Source organism: Pteronotus mesoamericanus, unplaced genomic scaffold (assembly GCF_021234165.1).
Source record: "Pteronotus mesoamericanus isolate MK-2021 breed Mesoamerican mustached bat unplaced genomic scaffold, CSHL_Meso_final contig_221, whole genome shotgun sequence".
NCBI lineage: Eukaryota > Metazoa > Chordata > Mammalia > Chiroptera > Mormoopidae > Pteronotus > Pteronotus mesoamericanus.
Genome location: NW_026555092.1, coordinates 1,421,392 through 1,441,385, shown reverse-complemented (window position 1 = coordinate 1,441,385; position 19,994 = coordinate 1,421,392). Strand labels below are relative to the sequence as shown.

The following is a 19,994-nucleotide window of genomic DNA, read 5'->3' as shown; positions in this document are numbered from 1 at the left end:
TATAATGCTTGTTATAATACGTATATAAGAAAGTAGGATCTGTAACTCTTTCATTAAAAATTTCATAAATTTTATGAAATTAATTTCACGAAAAGTGGGTAACCACTTTTTTGAATATATGATATTCTCTTATACAGTCTTCTGTTGAACCAGTTCAACAGAGCATTTATTTTTGGTTCTCCTTGTGTGAACTTACCAGTAGGAATGCCTATTTCCTGTGAATGCTTCTTCCAAAGAATTACTTTGAGTGCTCACCCGTCATGAAAAATACTTAAAGTTCATGGAGAACTTGGCCTCAGAAGTTTTGATAGTTCATCTAACCCTTAAGAAATCCATTTTTTGGATTTGGTCAATAAATGTTCAAAAATATTCTGGTGAATAACGCAATTCTATTTTGCTTTTTAAAAATAGGATGCACCAGAACCCAGATTTCTCCCTAGGGGAATATATTGCAAACATTTTTCCATATATGATTTGAATAAGGTCACAGCCTCAGAGAATTCTAAGAACGAATAAACAAACTAAATTTTACTTAACAAGTGGCATCCTTGTAAAATGAGAGATGATCAGCTTTATGGAACTTACATACTTTAAACTAGTCATTGAACTCTTCATTTTGCATCCAGAGGAGAGCAGGAAAAAATAAATGCAACAACCCTGTATTATTTCTTTTTATATTTGCTGAGTTGTAGTGATAAGGGTAGGTAGGCATGCTTGATTTAGATTTCTGACTAGGACTGTTTCATGTCCATCAAGTTCCAAGGATTAACAGTTCTTTCTGTTCTAACCTTTGGTACATTTAGATTTCATTAGTCATGTTAAAGCATTTCAGTAGCCATTTAACTTGTCTGCATTATCCCAGGAGATGAAATGAGAAAAGTGTTTTAAGCAAACTTACCTTTTTAGTACCTTATATGCTGAACACAGACCTCCTTATCTTGAGTGATGTGTTTTCCTACGCATTCGAGGGGGATAGGTGTAAGTCTTCATGTGTATTTACACAGAGTGGAAAAAATATATAACCTCTGTGTTCGCTTATGCTTTAGCCTACAGCTGAAGAAGAGCTTTCAGGTGATAAAGTACTTGAATCTGAGCAAGATAAAATGAGCCAGGGGTTTCATCCTGAGAGAGACTCCTCAGACCTAAAAAAAGTGAAAGCTGTGGAAGAAAACGGAGAAGAAGCTGAGCCTGTACGTAATGGTGCTGAGAGTGTTTCTGAGGGTGAAGGAATAGATGCTAATTCAGGCTCCACTGATAGTTCTGGTGAAGGGGTCACATTCCCATTTAAACCAGGTAAGTTTTGTCCCTGCCTTCCTGTGTACATCTTTCCTTTTTCCCTTTCCTCCACTGTAACCTTAGAGAAATGTTGCCTCCTTAGAGTGAAATAGTGGACAGAAGGAAGAGGCTCATCATAGTGTAATACTTAAGTGATCAGCAGGATAACTTAGTGATCAGCAAGTGCAGAGAGTTCTGTGTTGGTGGAAGTGATATCTGATGCTGGTGTCCTGCATTTACTGGCATTGGAAGTGCAGCTGGCAAACAGACTCAATCAGCGCTTGGCTGGTTGACTTTAATAGAGGAAATTTAACTTTAAGTGAAGGGGATATTTCAGATATGACTGTGTCACTTGAGATAGTGTACTCATCATTTCACAAGGCTTGAACTCAAATTTGTTGACAGAAGTTGTCTTATAGAACCAAACTCCAGTATTGAATCAGAAAGCAATCTGATTGTATCACTGAGCACCTGCAGGATGGGGTGTTCCCTGGGAAATATAGAATAAACACTAGAGGGTCTTTCATCTTTAGACATTGTCAAATCCATTAAACTTCTCTCCTAGTACTATGTAAACCATGCTTGACTTTGAGGTTGTAGAGCTATTTTATATGGTAGGAAGAGGTGGTGGCTCCTTTGATAGAAAGTTCTAGATAGATGAAAAGTTTTTTCTTAGTCTGTCAAATCTGGAGTGACTTCTGCATTGAGATAGGGTTTGAATGTAAAATATTAGACCTCAGAAATCATCTAGACCAGTGTTTTTCAAACTGCTAGTTTAAACTCATTTAATAGATTGTAAAATTAATTTAGAGTTACAACCAACCATTTTGTAAAATGAAAATAGTAAAAAGTCAGTTTATTACATGTAATAAGGGTCATACTGTTTTAAGAAACCTTTCATTTTTATAGGTGTTTATGTTTGTCCTGAATCATGAAGTCATTATATTTCTTGCTGTGAGTTGTGGTCAGAAATGTTTGAAAGCCATTGATTGATATAATATATACTACATTACCAGTAAACTGCTGCTAATGTGCTTTGAAATTATAAAATTATGCAATTGTAATTTTTTAAAACTTAGAACTCTGAAATTGCTTATAAAGGTCTAGGCTTGTGTCATATCACCATGCATTTATGGCCTCCACCAGTCCTTCTTCAGGAAATTGAGCCACTATTGTCATTTTTAGGTTTGTGTGAATTATATTTTTTTCCTTCAGTTTGGCAAGGAAAAAGTGCACAACTATAGGCCCCAACTATATTGACTAACTAACTGCCTTTTATCCCCGTAATATATACTAGCAATAATCAGGGCGGTGGGACAGGCAATTTAAAATTTAGATCCCAATTGACTATCTACCTTTTAATGACTGTAATATAGTAATACAGATTTGGTTGAAAAATGCAAAATTCTCACATACCATCAGTGAGTCTATGACCTACACATTAGGAACCACTAATAAAAGAAGGACCCAGTGTGCTCTCATGAAATGAGGTGTGGCCTGATTTTGATGAGAGTTAATTAAAAGAAAAAAATTGTGACTTTTTATTTAATAAAAATTTTAAGAAATTTTCTAACTTCATACGATGAAAGTAGGATTGTGAGTAATGATAGCTTTAACAGTAGTAATAATAGCAAGCAAGTTTTATAGCAAAATAATTTAAAATTCTATTAAAAATATTATCTAACTAGTGTTTAGTGTCATGATTTTTAGAGAAAGATGTGTGCATTCCCAGTTTAGTCAGCAAGCAAGTACGTTATTTTATTTTATTCAGATTAAACTGTAGTCAAGGGAAAAATTATATATTTAGCAGCTTAAACTTTTCAGAATTTTAAATGTTACTTGTTTTTGTCTTCTTACCTTTTTCTCTTCTAAATAAACATTGCCAGGTGAACAACTAAAGTATCTTTCTTTTTCCTGAAACCAAGAATATTATTAAATTCCTTATTTCTGAGGTATTTATTGTTGTGGTAGTTCATTTACTGAGGATCCAAAGGCTGCTGAATGTGTATATGAAGTGGTTCCTATATCAACTTATTTTAGATTACTCTCCTATCCAGAGTTATCCAGAACGAATAAAAGGACAAATGACAGTTTAAAAGCTTTATGTGGCATTTCCTGACTGTAGCTCAATGTTGCATTTGTGTTTGTTTATGATGAGAAAAAGTAAATATTGGATTTGATTTGTACTTTTACTGGATACACATAGAATGACCTTATAGACAGCTGGTTCTGCCTACATTTCTTTTTCTAGAGTCTTGGAAGCCTGCCGATACTGAAGGCAAGAAGCAGTATGACAGGGAGTTTTTGTTGGACTTTCAGTTCATGCCAGCCTGTATACAGAAACCAGAGGGCCTGCCTCCTATCAGTGATGTGGTTCTTGACAAGGTAAGCGGAGTACTCAGAGAATGATCATCTCTTTTTGGTAGGAAGTAGTTTTTATGATCAGTGCAAAAATGTAAAGTATGAACAATTTTTAGGAATTTAAGACTAAATGGTATTTGAATGTTTAAATGGTATATAATGTTTAAGAATTAGAGTTTGGATTTTGGATTTCTTATACTATAATGAGATTGAGATTTGACCCATAGTTGGGTGGTGAAATTTTAAAAATGAATGATTGTCTGCTTATTATATATATTTCCTAGTGATGTGGTAAGAATTGTTTGTTGGGCTAATATAGCTAAAGTGATATAGACCTCTTTCACCACTGTTCTAAAATTTCAATATGGAATTAGAATGGCATTAAGGACAGACCAGAAACCTAGGAAGGTATTTGGCAAATCAAACTTAAATAGGAATCAGCATAATTCAAGTAAGATATATATCACAATTCCTCCAATAGATTCTTGTAGTGATTAGTCTTTAATCCTGTGCAAATAAATAGTCATCCTTTACCTTCACATCCGACCTTAATGATGCATACATAAAATTAGTACAGTCAGTGTTTATTTTTAACTGTTTATTAAATTAAAAGGAGTAAAGTCAGATGTTTACCTGTCCAAGTATTCATGTAAGTCGGTGATGAACCAGTGCTGGTGATGAAATATATCGTTTTGAAGAGGAACTATAAATCCCTAATTAAAGTAGAGGATAAATATCTTACAGAATGAGATCCACCTCTTATTAAGACTTCCAAATCTTATTTGTATTATTTTACTTTCTTACAGCAACAGGTCTTAAAATTTTTCTTGCTATCTAAGTCTTTTCTCTTAGGTACTTATATGAGACAGATGAATGATTGGCAATGCTAATTTAAGGCTACTTCAGTACTTTATTCACTGAATTAGATTATCCTTTTGGAAAATATTCCTTCCCATCTTCCTACCTTACCTGTTTCTGACTTTGGCCAATCATTAGTTGATTTCTCGCTGAGCTACTTAACTTTGCTGAGTCTATAGTCATATTCTATGCCTATACAAAGCCAGATAACTTCTGTTAACCAGACAAAGTGAGATTTTAAATGAGTTATACATATGAAACATAGTCTCGTTTTGAGACTTCCTGTCCACTCAGAGTACATGCTTTTCTAATTATAAGTCAACAGCATCAAAACCAAAATGAGCAGTAGCAGGATTCTCATTGGCAGGTGCTCTGATGTCCTAGTGAATATGCTAGAAAAAAAATCCTAAAATTTGACCCTTGTTTATAGAATCCCAGAATAGTTCATCTTGTGTCATTGTACTGGTTCTGACCAGTGAACCAGTTCACTGACTGCGTCTAGCTTCTCCGTGGGAGTTTTAGGCCTAATGAGTCCCAGGGCATCATGTTGACCTAAGGGCTCTAATGCTAGCCCAGAAGAAGCTACCAGGTTCAGACTGGGCTTTCACTGGTTCAGGAAACCAATGCTTACCATTACAGGTGACATAGCTTTTCAATCTAAGGTTTTATCTTTGTGGTACTGGATGCTCTGGAATTTGTGTCAAGCTTTCCTTTTCTTCTTCGTGCAGATCAACCAACCCAAATTGCCATTGCGAACTCTGGATCCTCGAATTTTGCCTCGAGGACCAGATTTTACTCCAGCCTTTGCAGACTTTGGAAGGCAAACCTCTGGAGGAAGAGGTGTACCTGTAAGTGCACATTCCCTGCAGCCCAATTAGAAACTGTCCTAGACTTCATGGCATCTTGTCTAATGGCAAGAGAGCAGCTTTTATTTGTTGATTCCTTTAAACAGGAAGAAGAGTAGAAGAGGTGAAGACTGTCCTTTTCAAATTAGTATTAAAGTAAATAAAGAGTACACTTGAGTCATTTTTACTTGGAAGGAAGCCGGTCTACATGAATTTGGCCTTGAAATGACCTGCAAATGGGTTAAAAAATAGAGACAACCTTGAGTATGATTCCTATTTTGTTTTGAGGTTTCCTGGTATACTACAGATCTCTGATGACTTTCAGCTAATGGCCATCTCTTTGTCTTTGTTTCTACAGATTTGCAGAGTGCAGAGCAGGCATAGATTGCCAGTTCTGGAACAGAGCAAAGCACCAACTTGTACCCCACTGGTGATGTTGTACCCGCTATTGAAGAGCCTGCCTCTAGGGGTGTGCTGATTTTTTTTTTTTTAAACAGGAATCTGTGGTGTTAGAGTATTTTATGTTTTCCTTTTATCACTTACAGTAGTTTGTGAAGTGGAAATATGACCAAGTGACATACAAAAGGGTGCAGTGTTGTAAACTGCAGATTGCCCTCACACCCTTAGTAGCAGGCTCTTCAGCGGTGGAAGTAGCATCACCAGTGGAGTTATGCTGGGGCACGGCCCTGTGCAGGGTTTGGCAGAATCAGGCTGCTCCATGCTTCGTAGAGTTGCAGAAAGCATGGGGGAAAGCTGCCAGTGATGTGAATGCTTCTTTTTCCCAATTTGGAATGGCTTAGAGCACTTTAAGTTCTGGAGGAGCCTGGGTTTGATGTACATTTGCGGATCACCCTGTTAGGACTATTTGATGTTTGTAAAAATAATTTTATATAAGGTGACACTTTTTCCTTCCCCATACCTTTTTTCTCCGTAACGGCAACTTTTGAAACCTGCTTGGAAATAAGACTACACCATCTGAAAACAAATGTCACTTTGTAGGTATTTGAATTATTTGATTGTTTGCTTGCAGGCTGACTGAAAATATTTAAATGCATACAGTGTATTGGAGGCTTAGTAACAACTACAGATAATCTTATTAATTTAAAGCATATTATTTATCAAGCACCACCATCTTAAAGACCTCTGTTCTCACACAGGTTTGAAATTTAACCTTTATTTTCTCTAAATGCAAAGTTAAGATTGTTATAGAATTTGAATATCCTCACCAGAACATCTTAGAAAACAGCTTTCTAGAAACCATTTTATACTTTATTTTTCAGCATTATTTCCCTTTTTGGTGGCTTAAATTGATATTTCTGTCAGCATTTGTTTTTGTTTTAGTTTTGTTTTAGTTTTGATTTATATCTCTGTTTTGCCAAACATTTGAAATGATGTTAATGTCATTTTGATGAATCTCTGGTTAACAGCATCTGTGATGATCATATTGCTCAATTTTGTTCACATGTCACTAGCAAAAGCTGTGGATTGCCACATCTCTCCTTCCAGCGTGTACTGTCACTTCTCATTACCAGGTTGCTACTGTCTGCTAATTAGATATAGCAAAAAGGGAATACTCTGAATTGAGAATAAACTGTATCTCTTTTAAAATACTGAAGTTAGAAAATGAATTTTAAAAGTGACTATCACAGTGTGTTTTTGCCTACTAATCTCTGTGAACACAAATATCAGACAAATGAGTAATGGTGCATGCAAAGTAATATGACTGGAAATGAGCCATTATCAAGAATTCGTAGTGTCTCCAGAAAGGTCAGCTTTAATTGTTTAATTCACTTTCTTTATATAGCTCTGTCATATGCCACAAACTGATTTTAAATGAAATTGTGACCTATTGGTTTAATGCAAGTAGTTAATTCTTCCACATCTCCATTAGCTAACAGATATTCTCCATTTAATTTGTCCAGCTTACTTTGGTATATTGATGTAGATACAGATGAAAGAACAATCAATAATGCTATTTTGGAAAAAAGTAGCAGCCCTACTCTTGATCGTTTCTGGTTTGCTACATCTAGTCATGTTTACCAGCTTCCAAATTGGCTTATAAATGGCTACCACCCAAAAATCTTAATATTTACTACATGTGCTTCATAAGTGTGGCTTAAATACCCATAATTCCCAGTATAAACTTTCCTGCAATGGACTTGTAACATTTTTATTGCATAGCATTTGTTTTAATGTGTCATATGCAGTGGCATACAGTTTTCAAATATAATGGTCTTTTGATGGTCAGTAAAGTGCACATCATTTGGAAGCACCCAGTATCATCTCTAGCTTTTTTAGAAGGCAAATTACATGGCAGTTGTGGTATTTTAATGGCAATTTTTTGATAGACATCACAGAGAATATCCCAAAAGAAATGTATTGAGGAAGGGTCAATAGACCTAGACTAGTAACCTGCCATTTATATTCATTGAGATTAGCTGAACTATAAAAAAAATTCCTAGGGACAAAGTTTTCCTGAGCTCATATCATGCTTCCCTCTCTTCTTAAAATAACAATTAGTTGTCTCTCCTTAAAAATTGCTAGGGTGAATAATAGTCCTATTTCCTTTGGTTATCCAGTTAAGCAGAGGTGTTTGAGGTTATAGGCTCTGAATGAGATAAGAGCAATATATAGTAAACTCTAAAACAGAGATAAGTATAATTTCGTATTTAATACATTCAAGAAAAATATGAGAGTGGGTAAAAACTTTAAACTCCCAGTTCACCTGCAAAAAATTTTGGCTCACTAGTTAAGCCCAGATTTTGACTCTACATATTGGTTCTGACATTTGTGGACCCTGAGCATATTATACCTTAAAGTTTCTCTTCTAGCCATCAATCAGGATTGTCTGTCCGTCAGTTAAAGAGACTAGGCTTCATTTCTTTTTGTATACTTAGTAACTCTTAGTACTAGATCCCAGATTTTGTTTGTGTCTCATAAATAATGTATTTCACTGTGTATAATGCGTACCCATGTTTAGTGCCCAAACTTTGAGGGAAGAAATCTTTCGTTTTAGTTCTTTGATTCTATTATTTATTTATTTATTTATATTTAGATACTTGTTTTTTGTATTATAAATGAATTTTAGCATTTATTTTTTAATATATGGTACAAGAAATTTTATGTAACAAATAATTACAAAACACAAGAACAGGTACAAGGTATTTTAGGTACTACCCATGTATAATGCGCACCATTATTTTCCTCTCAAAAACTGAAGCAAAAAAGTGCACATTATACACAACAAAATATGGTAAGTCACTCATTATATATGATGCAACTTTTAAAAAAAAAGATTTTATTTATTTATTTTTAGAGAGAGGGGAAGCCGAGGTAGAAAGAGAAGGAGAGAAACATCAATGTGTGGTTGCTTCTCACATGCCCCCTACTTGAGGCCTAGCCAGCAACCCAGGCGTGTGCCCTGACTGATAATCGAACCAGCGACCATTTGTTCACAGGCTGACGCTCAGTCTACTGAGCCACACCAGCCAGGGCTATATGGTGCAACTTTTGAAGGACACTTTAAATCTGAGAATTTGTATTGCTTTTCACCCAGTTTAGAAACCCAGTTTTTGAAGGAAATTTGTAATTGATTATTATTGTACATGGATTTGTGTAGTTTTTCAAAGTGACTAGTTCAAAGTTACTAATAAAACGAGCTCCAGTTAAGGGTAACTTTTCCTTTTTTGTGAGGAACAACAGCTTTATTGAATATAATTTACCATCACTTTATTTCATTTAGAGCTTCAGGATCTAAAATTGAAGTGTTGGAGAACATTACATTGATGGTGATCTAACTCCCCAATCCCCCAGTAAATTCTTTTCTGAGGGGAGAACAGAGAAAATATTCTCTGTTTTGCAGATCTAAATTGAGTGCCTAACATTCATCTTTGCATCTAGAAGTATTTGTTGTGATCATCAGGCTTGACTTGAGCAGCATAGCAGAGACAGTAAATTGTAAGTACTCTGTGTAGATATAATAAAGAATATTCTTGTCCTAGTTGTTGAATGTTGGACCACGGAGATCTCAACCTGGCCAGAGAAGAGAACCCAGGAAGATCATCACAGTCTCTGTGAAAGAAGATGTGCACCTAAAAAAGGCAGAGAATGCCTGGAAGCCCAGTCAGAAACGAGACAGCCAAGCTGAGGATCCTGAAAACATTAAAACCCAGGTGAGAACAGAAGCACATTCTGCCATTGTTTCTGGAGCTATAATGATACTATTTTAGCTAGTCATACTGCCCTATTAATATACTTGAGATCTTAGTTTAAGATTTTTCTGTAATTTTTTCCTGTTGTAAGTATTATTCTGAAAGCTATCTTGGATACCAGACAATGTATTTTATCTTGAAATTGCTTTGTGTGTGCTTTTCAGAACAGACACTGTGCCTGAAAGGTTCATAAATCATAGAATTCTGTCATTCAGGGTTAGATCCGTATCTGCCTATATGAAAAATGTATTTTTAGATTCTCGGTGTTTACCATGTAGTTGTCCAGTTAATATATTGCTTCATGTCTCTTTGTCAGACCTTCACTTCTAATAAGTTAAAATTAAGAAACCCATCGTTTTTAGAGTTTTGGGAATAAAATTGAATCATTTGTATTTTTCTATGCATATCTTGTCCTCAAAACTCTGTAGGGTAAATTGAAGAATTCCTTTAATCCACACAAAATTTTTTACGTGTCAGATAATATAAAGCATGATTTATCTTTTGCTGTACATACAATGCGAGTTCCTATCCCTGGGTTATCTATACTATTTCCTTTGGTGATTTTACTTCTAAAAACTAGAGTCTCTTCTTGCACTTCACATCCGTGCCAGAGCCAAGCGTCACGTAGCAGCTTTTCAGTGTCTGATTTTTTTTATATCTTTGCTTTCATCACCAACAGTTTAGTATAGCAGTCGAAAGCCCCAGCTCTGGAGACAGAGGCAAATTCTGTTAGGCAAGTCTTAATCTCAATTATAAAATGAAGATAGTAATATTACCTACATCGTAGGGCCATTGTAAAGATTAAATAAAGTAATATAAAGCACTTGGCATAGCTTCTGGATCCCAGCCAGGTACTCAGTATGGTGATGTTCCTGGGATCAGAGATGTGTCTTACAAGTCTTGATTTTGATTCAGCGCCTACAGAGAACCTCATACATAGTAGATACTCAGTAAATACTTGTTAAAAAAATAAACTAATCAATAAAACTGTTCAGAGAATGTCAGGACCAAGATGAACTGATCCGTCACAAAGCCATGCTGTCAGACCTATTTGGCTACTTGCCTTTGTTCATCTTTCAAGTGATTGCTCAGACATTTGTCCGAAAGTGCATCCTCATCCAGATTCACTGGCATCAAGTACCTAATCTTCCCTCCTTTTATTCTCAATATATTTCAGTGTTTTTTAAAAATACCTTCTACCTCCCTCCAGTCCCTCTGTGAAATGCTTAATGATAAGGGGTCTAAATGGCTTACAAAAGGTAGTTAAAATTCCTGCTGAATTACTGGAGATGCCTTGTTTCTGTATTTAACGCTCTTTTGGTAGTGCCTTACTTCATTAGATTCTTGAAACCTATGAAGAAAGGAATAGATATTCTCTGTTTTGCAAATGAGGAAAAATGAAGCTTTGAGAGATTGTTACCCACAGTATTGTGATTACTGAATAGTCCATTTGTTGTGACTTATAGTCTGCCTCTCTTTACTCTGTTAACAGGGTTCTACCCTTCTTTTTTTAAATAAGATTTTATTTATTTACTTTTTTAGAAAGAGGAGAAGGGAGGGAGAGAAACATCAGTGTGTGAGAGATACATTGATTGGTTGCTTCTCACACACCTCCGATTGGGGGACCTGGGCCACAACTCAGACATGTGCCCTGACTGAGAATTGAACCTGTGACCCTTTGGTTTGCAAGCAAGCACTCAGTCCACTGAGCCACACCAGCCAGGGAAGAGTTTTACCCATTACTGATTAGTTTTTATTTCAGAAATATTAAAATAGTCATATTGATCTAAAGTTTGTTAATTATTTTCTTCTGGTGATTAGAGAATGCAAATTTAATGGGGAATAAACAGACTTCTTTTTTAGGGCCCATACTACCTTATTTTTCTTGATCCCTTTCCTTCTAAATAAGGAGCATCTTCATTCCTTCTTTTTTGTGGAGTTTTATTCTTCTTTGAATAGGTATATCCCATGTTGCATTGATGTTCCTGCTAATTGTTATTTTGTGTTTCCTTTTTTGTCAAAAGAGTGATTTTATTATTGCTTTCACTTCCAGAAAACTCTTTCACTCTTTCATTCCTACTACTACTATATTGTAACAACTCTATGAATGACTGCCAGTGACCTTCTTCCTGTATCATAAGATTTCATCTCCCTGAAGCAGTTCTAGGAAATCATTGTCTCATGACGTGACTAGACTTCTACAACATACACTACTGGGGTGGTTCCATTCGTGGGGTCCCCTGCTTCATACCTGTTCTGCTTCATCCTTTTCTGAAGGACTGATTTTTACCTCTCCACCCTGGCTCTTAACCTGTCCCTTAAAACTTCATTTTATCTCACTACTAGTACAGACTAGTCTTCTGATTTTCCCTTGTTCACTTATTACCAAAATAGAAAATTCTCAGTGAAAATTCCTTCTTAAAATGTCTCCCCTACCCTTTTTTCAACTGTAGCTTTTTCATGTCCATTATCTGGCCCAATCCTCATTTTCTTCAAAAGACTTTCCCTGACTAATTCATTCCCTCTGCCCTCTCTTATACCTAAACTGCTGCCTTCTCTGGCTCCTGATCTACCTCGTGCTCACTCTGGTACGTCACTTGTCTCTGCAGCTATATGTCAGTGGTAGGGAAAGCCATAACCGTGCCTTAGGTTTTATTTGTACCTGATACAGAGTTGGTTGTAGATACACAGTTATAGGGAATAAATGATTTTCAGTGAATTTGTTGTTGTCATTTGATGCTGGTGATTTTTTTTAATGTATAATTAGCATATAACAGTTTCAGGTGTAAAATGTTATAATTTTGACATTTGTATATATTGCAAAATGATCGCTACAACTATTCTAATTAACATTCATACATAATTATAATTGTTTTCTTATGAGAATTTTGAAGAACTACTCTCTTAGCAGCTTTAAAATATGCTGTACAATGATAAAAAAACAGTTGGCAAAATGGGAATAAAGGGAGCATACCTCAACATAATAAAGGCCATATATGAAAAACCTACAGCCAACATCATACTCAACAGGCAAAAACTAAAAACTTTCCCACTAAGATCAGGAACGAGACAAGGATATCCGCTTTCACCACTTCTATTCAACATAGTATTGGAAATCCTAGCCACAGCGGTCAGACAAGAAAAAGAAATAAAAGACATCCAAATTGGAAAGGAGGAAGAAAAACTATCATTGTATGCAGATGTGACATGATAGTGTACATAGAAAACCCTAAAGACTCCACAAAAACTACTCAACCTAATAAGTGAATTTGGCAAAACAGCAAGATACAAAGTCAGCATTCAGAAATCAAAGGCATTTTTGTACACCAACAATAAAGTAGAAGAAGCAGAAATCAGAAAAAAAAATACCATTTGCTATAGCAACAAGAAGAATAAAGTACCTATGAATAGGTTTAACCAAGGAGGTAAAAGACCTGTACCCAGAAAACTATAACACTTAAGGAAGAAATTAAAGAAGACACAAATAAATGGAAGCATATATCATGTTCATGGATTGGAAGAATTAACATCATCAAAATGTCCATACTACCCAAAGCAATTTATAGATTCAGCGCAATCCCTATTAAAATACTAATGATGTATTTCACAGACATAGAACGGACCTCTCAGAAATTTATATGGAAACATAAACAACCCCGAATAGCCGCAGCAGTTTTGAGAAAGAAAAACAAAGTAGGAGGGATCACAATACCGGACATCAAACTATATTATAAGGCCACTGTAATCAAAACAATCTGGTACTGGCACAAGAACAGACACATAGATCAGTGGAACAGAATAGAAAGCCCAGAAATAAACCCATGTCTCTATGGTCAATTAATATTTGACAAAGGGGGCAGAAACATAAATTGGAGTAAAAATAGCCTCTTTAGCAAATGGTGTTGGGAGAGCTGGACAGCTACATGCAAAAAATTGAAATTTGATCACCAACTGACACCATACACAAAAATAAACTCAAGATGGATAAAAGACTTAAATAGAAGTCATGACGCCATGAAAGTCCTAGAGGAGAACATAGGCAGGAAACTCTCAGATATCCCATGCTACAATATTTTCACCAATATGTCCCCTAAAGCAAGGGACACAAAGGAAAGAATAAACAAGTGGACCTCATCAAAATGAGAAGCTTCTGCATGGCTAAAGAACATCAGCAAAATAAAAAGGGAGCCAACCACATAGGAAAATATATTTGCCAATGATACATCAGATAGAGGTTTGATCTCCAAAATATATAAAGAACTCACACAACTCCACTCCAAGGAGACAAATGGGCAAAGGACCTGGGCTGACACTTCTCCCAAGAAAAGATACAGAGGGCCCAGAGACATATGAAAGGATGCTCAGCATCACTAGCCATCAGAGAAATGGAAATTAAAACCACAATGTGATACCACTTCACACCGGTCAGAATGGCCATCATAAACAGATCAACAAACAACAGGTGCTGGTGAGGCTGTAGAGAAAAGGGAACCCTAGTACACTGTTGGTGGGAATGCAGACTGGTACAGCCACTGTGGAAAACAGTTTGGAATTTCCTCAAAAAGCTAAAAATGTAAACTGCCTTTTTACCCAGCGAATTCCACTGCTGGGATTATACCTAAGAATCCCAAAACGCCAATTCAAAAGAACCTATGCACCCCAATGTTCAGAGCAGCACAATTTACAATAGCCAAGTGTTGGAAGCAACCTAAATGCCCATCAGTAGATGAGTGGATCAAAAAACTATGGTACATTTACACAATGGAATACTACACAGCAGAAAGAAAAAAAGAACTACTACCCTTCGCGACAGCATGGCTGGAACTAGAGAGCATTATGCTAAGTGAAATAAGCCAGGGGGCGAAAGACAAATACCATATGATCTTACCTGTAAGTGGAACCTAACCAAGAAAACAAACAACCAAGGAAAATACAACCAGCAACATTGAAAGAAAAAAAGAAACCAACAGAGTCAAGAGGAAAGGGGGGGCGGGAGAAGGGAAGGGAAGGGTCAAGGAACATATATGAAGGACCCATGAACAAAGCCAAAGTGGGGGAGGATTGAGAGAGAGAGATGGGGGAGGGGAAGGGGAAAGTGGTGCGGGAAGGTGGAGGCAAAAGTATTTGAACAAAAAATAAAAACTTCTGAAATATTTGAAGATATTTGAATATTATTGATTTTTATTCTTCATGTAAAACACAGTTTGAAGTTTTAGACCTAAACAATACTATCTCAGTTGATACAAGCAAAATTAGGTGCAGAGACTCCTCCATATCTACTAAACTTAAATTTCTTTTCTTTATAAAAGTAATACTGACTCATATCTTAAAAACCTGGCAGTATGATTTTTTAAATTGTAAATTGATTTATGTACTGTTTTCTACCTAAAGAAAGTGTTAGCATATTGGCACGCAGCTAAAAATCCTTGTGTACAAATACACATTTTTAAAGGGATCAAACAAAACATTCGTATAGGCCTTTGCAGTTTTTATATCATGATTTCATGAGTTTTCCTGAGCAATACTTTACATTTAGTAAAATTTACTTTTTTTGTGTATAGTTCTCTAATTGTTGAGAGACATCCATAGTCATGTAATTACAACACAATCAAGATATAGAATATTTCCATCAGCCACCCGAAATTTCCTCATACTGCTTTGTATTCATCATCTCCCCTCATGTCCACCTCTATTAATCACTGATCTGGTTGTCCTTATAATGTTGCTTTTTCCAAAATATCATGTAAATGGAATCATTTTGAATATAGCTCCTTTTACTTAGCATATACATTTGAAGAGATTTATCCATAATATTACATGTATGGTTAGTTTATTCTTTATTACCTAGTATTCCATTATCTATTTACAGCATAAAGAGTTTCCAGATTTTGACAGTTATAAATAAAATTGCTATAAACATTCACGTAGGTCATAGAGGATTTATGTGAACATAAGTTTTTGTTACTTCTTGGGTAAATTCTTGCTATGGCATTGGTGGGCTGTATCGTAAATACAAGTTTAACTTTATTAGAAAATGCCAAACTGTTTTCCAGGATGGTTATTGTACCATTTTGCATTTCCTTGGACAAAGCATGAGAATTTCAATTATTCCACATCACCAGCATTTGTTATTTTCTGCTTTATAAATTTTATCCATTCTAATGGATGTGTGATAGTATGTCATTGTAGTTTTAATATGAATTTCTCAAATGACTAGTATGTTGAAGAAACATCTTTTTATGTGCTTTTTAAAATATTTTTTAATTGTTGGCACTATTACAGATGTCCCCATTTTCTCCCCCTTTACCCTTTCCACCCATCCCCCCAACCACCTCCCCACCTCAGCAGCCGCCACCACATTGCTGTCTGTGTCCATGGGCTAGGTGTATATGTTCTTTGGCTAATCTCTTCCAGGCCCCCCTCACCCCTTCCTCTCTGAGATCTGTCAGTTTGTTCCATGTATCCATGTCTCTGGTTTTATTTTCTTCATCAGTTTACTTTTTAAGTGCTTACTAGGCATTTGTGTATTTTCTTTGGTAAATTTCTGTTCATATCTCTTGCCCTGTTTCATTGGGTGGGGGAGTTTTTTCTTTTTAATTGTTCAGTATTGAGAGTTCTTTCTATGTTCTGGTTAGAAATCCTATTTATCAAATGTGTGTTTTGCAAAAATTTTGTCCCCGTCTGTGGTTTGTCTTTTCATCCTCTTAATGTAGTGCCTTTTGCAGAGCAGAAGTTTTTAACTTCGATGGTGATCACTTTATCAATTTTTTCATTCATAGATTGTGTGGGGTTTTTTTACTTCAAAAATTTTTTTTGTTGACACCATTACACATGTCTTCCTTTCCCCCACAGCCTACCTTCACCAATCCCCCTTCTCCTGGCTTCACCACACTATTGTTTGTGTTCCTGCAGTCATATCTTTAAAAATCTTCACATGACCTAAAAATGCAAAGCTTTTCTTCTTTGTCATCTTCTAGAAGTTTATAGTTTTAGGTTTTGCATTTTGGTCTGTAATATAGTTTCAGTTAATTTTTGTGTTATGTGAAAGGTATAAATCAAGGTCCTTTTTTTCTTTATGGATATCCAGTTGTTCAGCACTATTTGTGGAAAGGACTATTAATTCTCCATTGAATTTCCTTTGAACCTTTGTTGAAAATCAATTCTGTATGCGTATGTATCTGTTTCTAGACTTTTCATTCTGTATCAGTGACCTTTGTGTCTGTCCTCTGGCCAGTACCGCAGTCTTTGTGTAGTAGTTTTATATTAAAATTGTTTAGACTGTTCTAGTTATTTTGTCTTTCTATAATAATTGTAGAATCAGCTTCTTGATTTCTAAAAATAATAATAACAACAACACAACTCTGCTAGGATTTTTATTTAGATTGGGTTCAATCTCTAGGTCACTTTGGTGAAAACTAACCACCATAATGAATCTTCTAGTACATGAACATGATAAAGATCCCTGATAACTGCCCTGGCTGGTGTGGCTCAGTGGATTGAGTGCCAGCCTGCGAACTGAAGGACTGTTGGTTCGATCTCCAGGCAGGGTACATGCCTGGGTTGCAGGCCAGGTCCCCAGTAGGGGGCACATGAGAGGCAAACCACATAGTGATGTTTCTCTCCTTCTTTTTCTCCCTCCTTTCCCCTCTGTCTAAAAATAAATAAAATCTTTATTTAAAAAAGATCTCTGATTACTTAGGTCCTCCTTGGTTCTTCATTGGTGATTTCTAATTTTTATCATACGAATATTTTGTTATATTCCTAACTAAGTATTTAATGGTATTTGATGCTATTGTAAATGGTGCTTTTTAAAAATGTAATGTCTAGTTGTTTGTTGCTAATATATGGGAATATAGTTGATATTTGTATATTGCCTTTTATTCTACAACCTTCCTGGACTCATTAGTATCTCTTTTTGTAGATTCCTTATGATTATATCTATGTAGGCAGTCATATCAACTGTAAAGAGAGAGTTTTACTTCTTACTTTAAAATCTGTATGGGATGTAGTTCTTTTTCTTTGTTGCACTGACTAGGATTTTCAGTATGATTTTGAATAGAAATGATAAGAATGGACATTTTTGCCTTGCTCCCAATGTTAGTGGGAAAGCATTCATTTTTTTCCCCAAAAAGTAAGATTATAGATGCCCTTTTTCTCGTTGAGGAAGTTCTCTTCTATTTCTAATTTGATGAGAGAGTTTCTACAACATTTTAAAAGACTCCAGCCTAGTATTATGTATTATAATTTATATTAATCATTATACCATAATTTAGACAGATTCCTATTTTAGGACATTTTTATTTACTATAAAGGGTTATTGACAAATTATTGTGGCTAAAATCTTTTTTACGCATTTTTTAAGTATAAATAGATTTCTAAAAGTATAACTGCGTGTTCCAAAGGACATGTTACAGTTTTAAAACGTGTCGTGTGCCTTGCCGGGCTGCCCTTAATGATGTCCCAGATGACACTTCCACCAGTGAAGTGTGAGTCTACCTGGTTCCTAGAATTCTCATCTGTAGTGAAAATGATGTGCTATAGTGTTAAATTATTTATTAAAATAGATGGATTTAATAATTTCTATAACTAGTTTAGAACCCTTGTCAATAATTTGGAAAGTTGAATTTATATGTTATAAACAAAATATTAATTCTTACAGAAAGCATCATATTGTCACAGTAACTATAATGCTTTTTTTCTGTGTGTGTGTCCCTTCTAGGAACTTTTTAGAAAAGTTCGAAGTATTTTAAATAAATTGACACCACAGATGTTCAACCAACTGATGAAGCAGGTGTCTGGGCTCACTGTTGATACAGAGGAGCGGCTGAAAGGAGTCATTGACCTGGTCTTTGAGAAGGCTATTGATGAACCCAGTTTTTCTGTGGCTTACGCAAACATGTGTCGATGTCTAGTAACGGTAAGAAGAGAGGAAGGAGTAAAACCAGAAATCTTCAAGAGGTATATTCTCCCCTCACTACACATTCTTCCCAGAAGTGTTATTGGGGCAACGTAAAGGGGAGAATATATTTTTAGCATTTATTAATATAATATCCTTATTGTATAAAAAGAAATATTTTATAAAATGTATACTTACCTCTGGAGGGGTTGTAGAGACTAGACTGCAATAGGCACATATGGTTTCATCTAATATGAGGAAGACTGAATATGGTTTAAATTGGTAATGTGAAATTCTTGTCATGGGCAAGCAATTTTTTCTGGGGTATCATCTTAATAGAAATAAAACAAATCCTTTCATTCACATTTAATTCAAAATTGAAAAACATGTTGGTTCTAATTCTAGCCTCAGTGAAAATGATAGGATAGTTCTGGTTATAAAGGGTTCAAAAATGGTAATTTCGTTTCTTAGAAACCATTAGATTTCTTCTCTTTACATTGTTTACAGCCATTTAATCTTCACAGCCTGTCAAATGTAGGGGGAAGCAGAATCGGGAACCAAAGAGCTTCTGATTAATATTCATTGTCCTCACTTCTACAGTCATAAAACTGCCCTGTACATCTGTGTTTTCTCTGTTACCAAGGTACTTGCGTCAGAAATGTTTGTCCTTTAACATTTGAGTTTTTAAATTATCACAGCTCATTGTGATTATGCATTGCTGTGAAAAGTACAGAATTTTGTCATTTTACCAATATTTTTTAGTACCTGTGTCAAAGGTGGTAGGTAAGTGTGTTTGGGCTTAGAAAAGTTACATCTTATGTCTTTAAGAAACTCAAAATTTATATTGAAAAAAGCAGCATTAACAAGAAAAAAAAATCACTTATAAGGTATTCTGAGATATTATAGTGTGTTTGAATGCCTGAATGTGTGGTTTAGACCAGCGATTTTCAACTTTTTTTATCTCATGGCACAGAAACTAATTACTAAATTCTATGGCACACCAAAAAATATATTTTTTGCTGATCTGATGAAAAAAACATGTATAATTGTGAACTGTTCACACTAGACAGCTATTGTTGTGTTGGCTCTTGCAATTTTTTTACTTGACAGTCTAAGGGAAAAGAGGTCAATGTGCTGACTAAATAGTCAGGTAGTACATGTTTTAAAAACTCTTGTGACAACACTGGTTGAAAATTGTAGTTTTAGACAGAAAAATCACTTTGAAGGGAAAAACAGCACTGTGTTGGTGGGAGAGTGACAAACTCTTATTAAGCAGGTAGAATTTGAGTTGGGCCCAGAAGGATGGGGAATTCAAATATAGAGAAAGAACAGCATACCCCAGGCATACTAAGTCTGAGACAGCAAAGCATGATGTAATGGTTACAGACAGTGGTTTTAGAGGTCTCGGTTTAAAATTTTAACTTTAAAATTTAAATTTCTACTTTGCCACTGCTAACTTTTTAACCTTAGGATTGCTACACAAGCTCTTTAAGCCTCATTTTTAATCTATAAAATAAGATTGATTCATATAGCATGAGAGTATTATAA

At 35.4% G+C, this 19,994-nt stretch overlaps 1 protein-coding gene across 16 annotated transcripts in view; it reads left to right on the top strand.

Moving 5' to 3' along the window:
* Positions 1-19,994, top strand: part of EIF4G3 (eukaryotic translation initiation factor 4 gamma 3) — a 308,928-nt gene that overhangs the window by 225,404 nt on the left and 63,530 nt on the right. For 13 of the 16 annotated variants that reach the window (XM_054571675.1, XM_054571671.1, XM_054571669.1 and 10 more), the window contains 5 exons: positions 1,047-1,293; positions 3,527-3,660; positions 5,223-5,342; positions 9,341-9,511; positions 18,270-18,467. In XM_054571675.1, the coding sequence (XP_054427650.1) occupies positions 1,047-1,293; positions 3,527-3,660; positions 5,223-5,342; positions 9,341-9,511; positions 18,270-18,467 (870 nt within the window). Of the gene's footprint in view, positions 1-1,046; positions 1,294-3,526; positions 3,661-5,222; positions 5,343-5,697; positions 5,809-9,340; positions 9,512-18,269; positions 18,509-19,994 lie in introns of all 16 variants that reach the window. The other 3 variants (XM_054571680.1, XM_054571681.1, XM_054571679.1) reach the window with 2 other exon arrangements.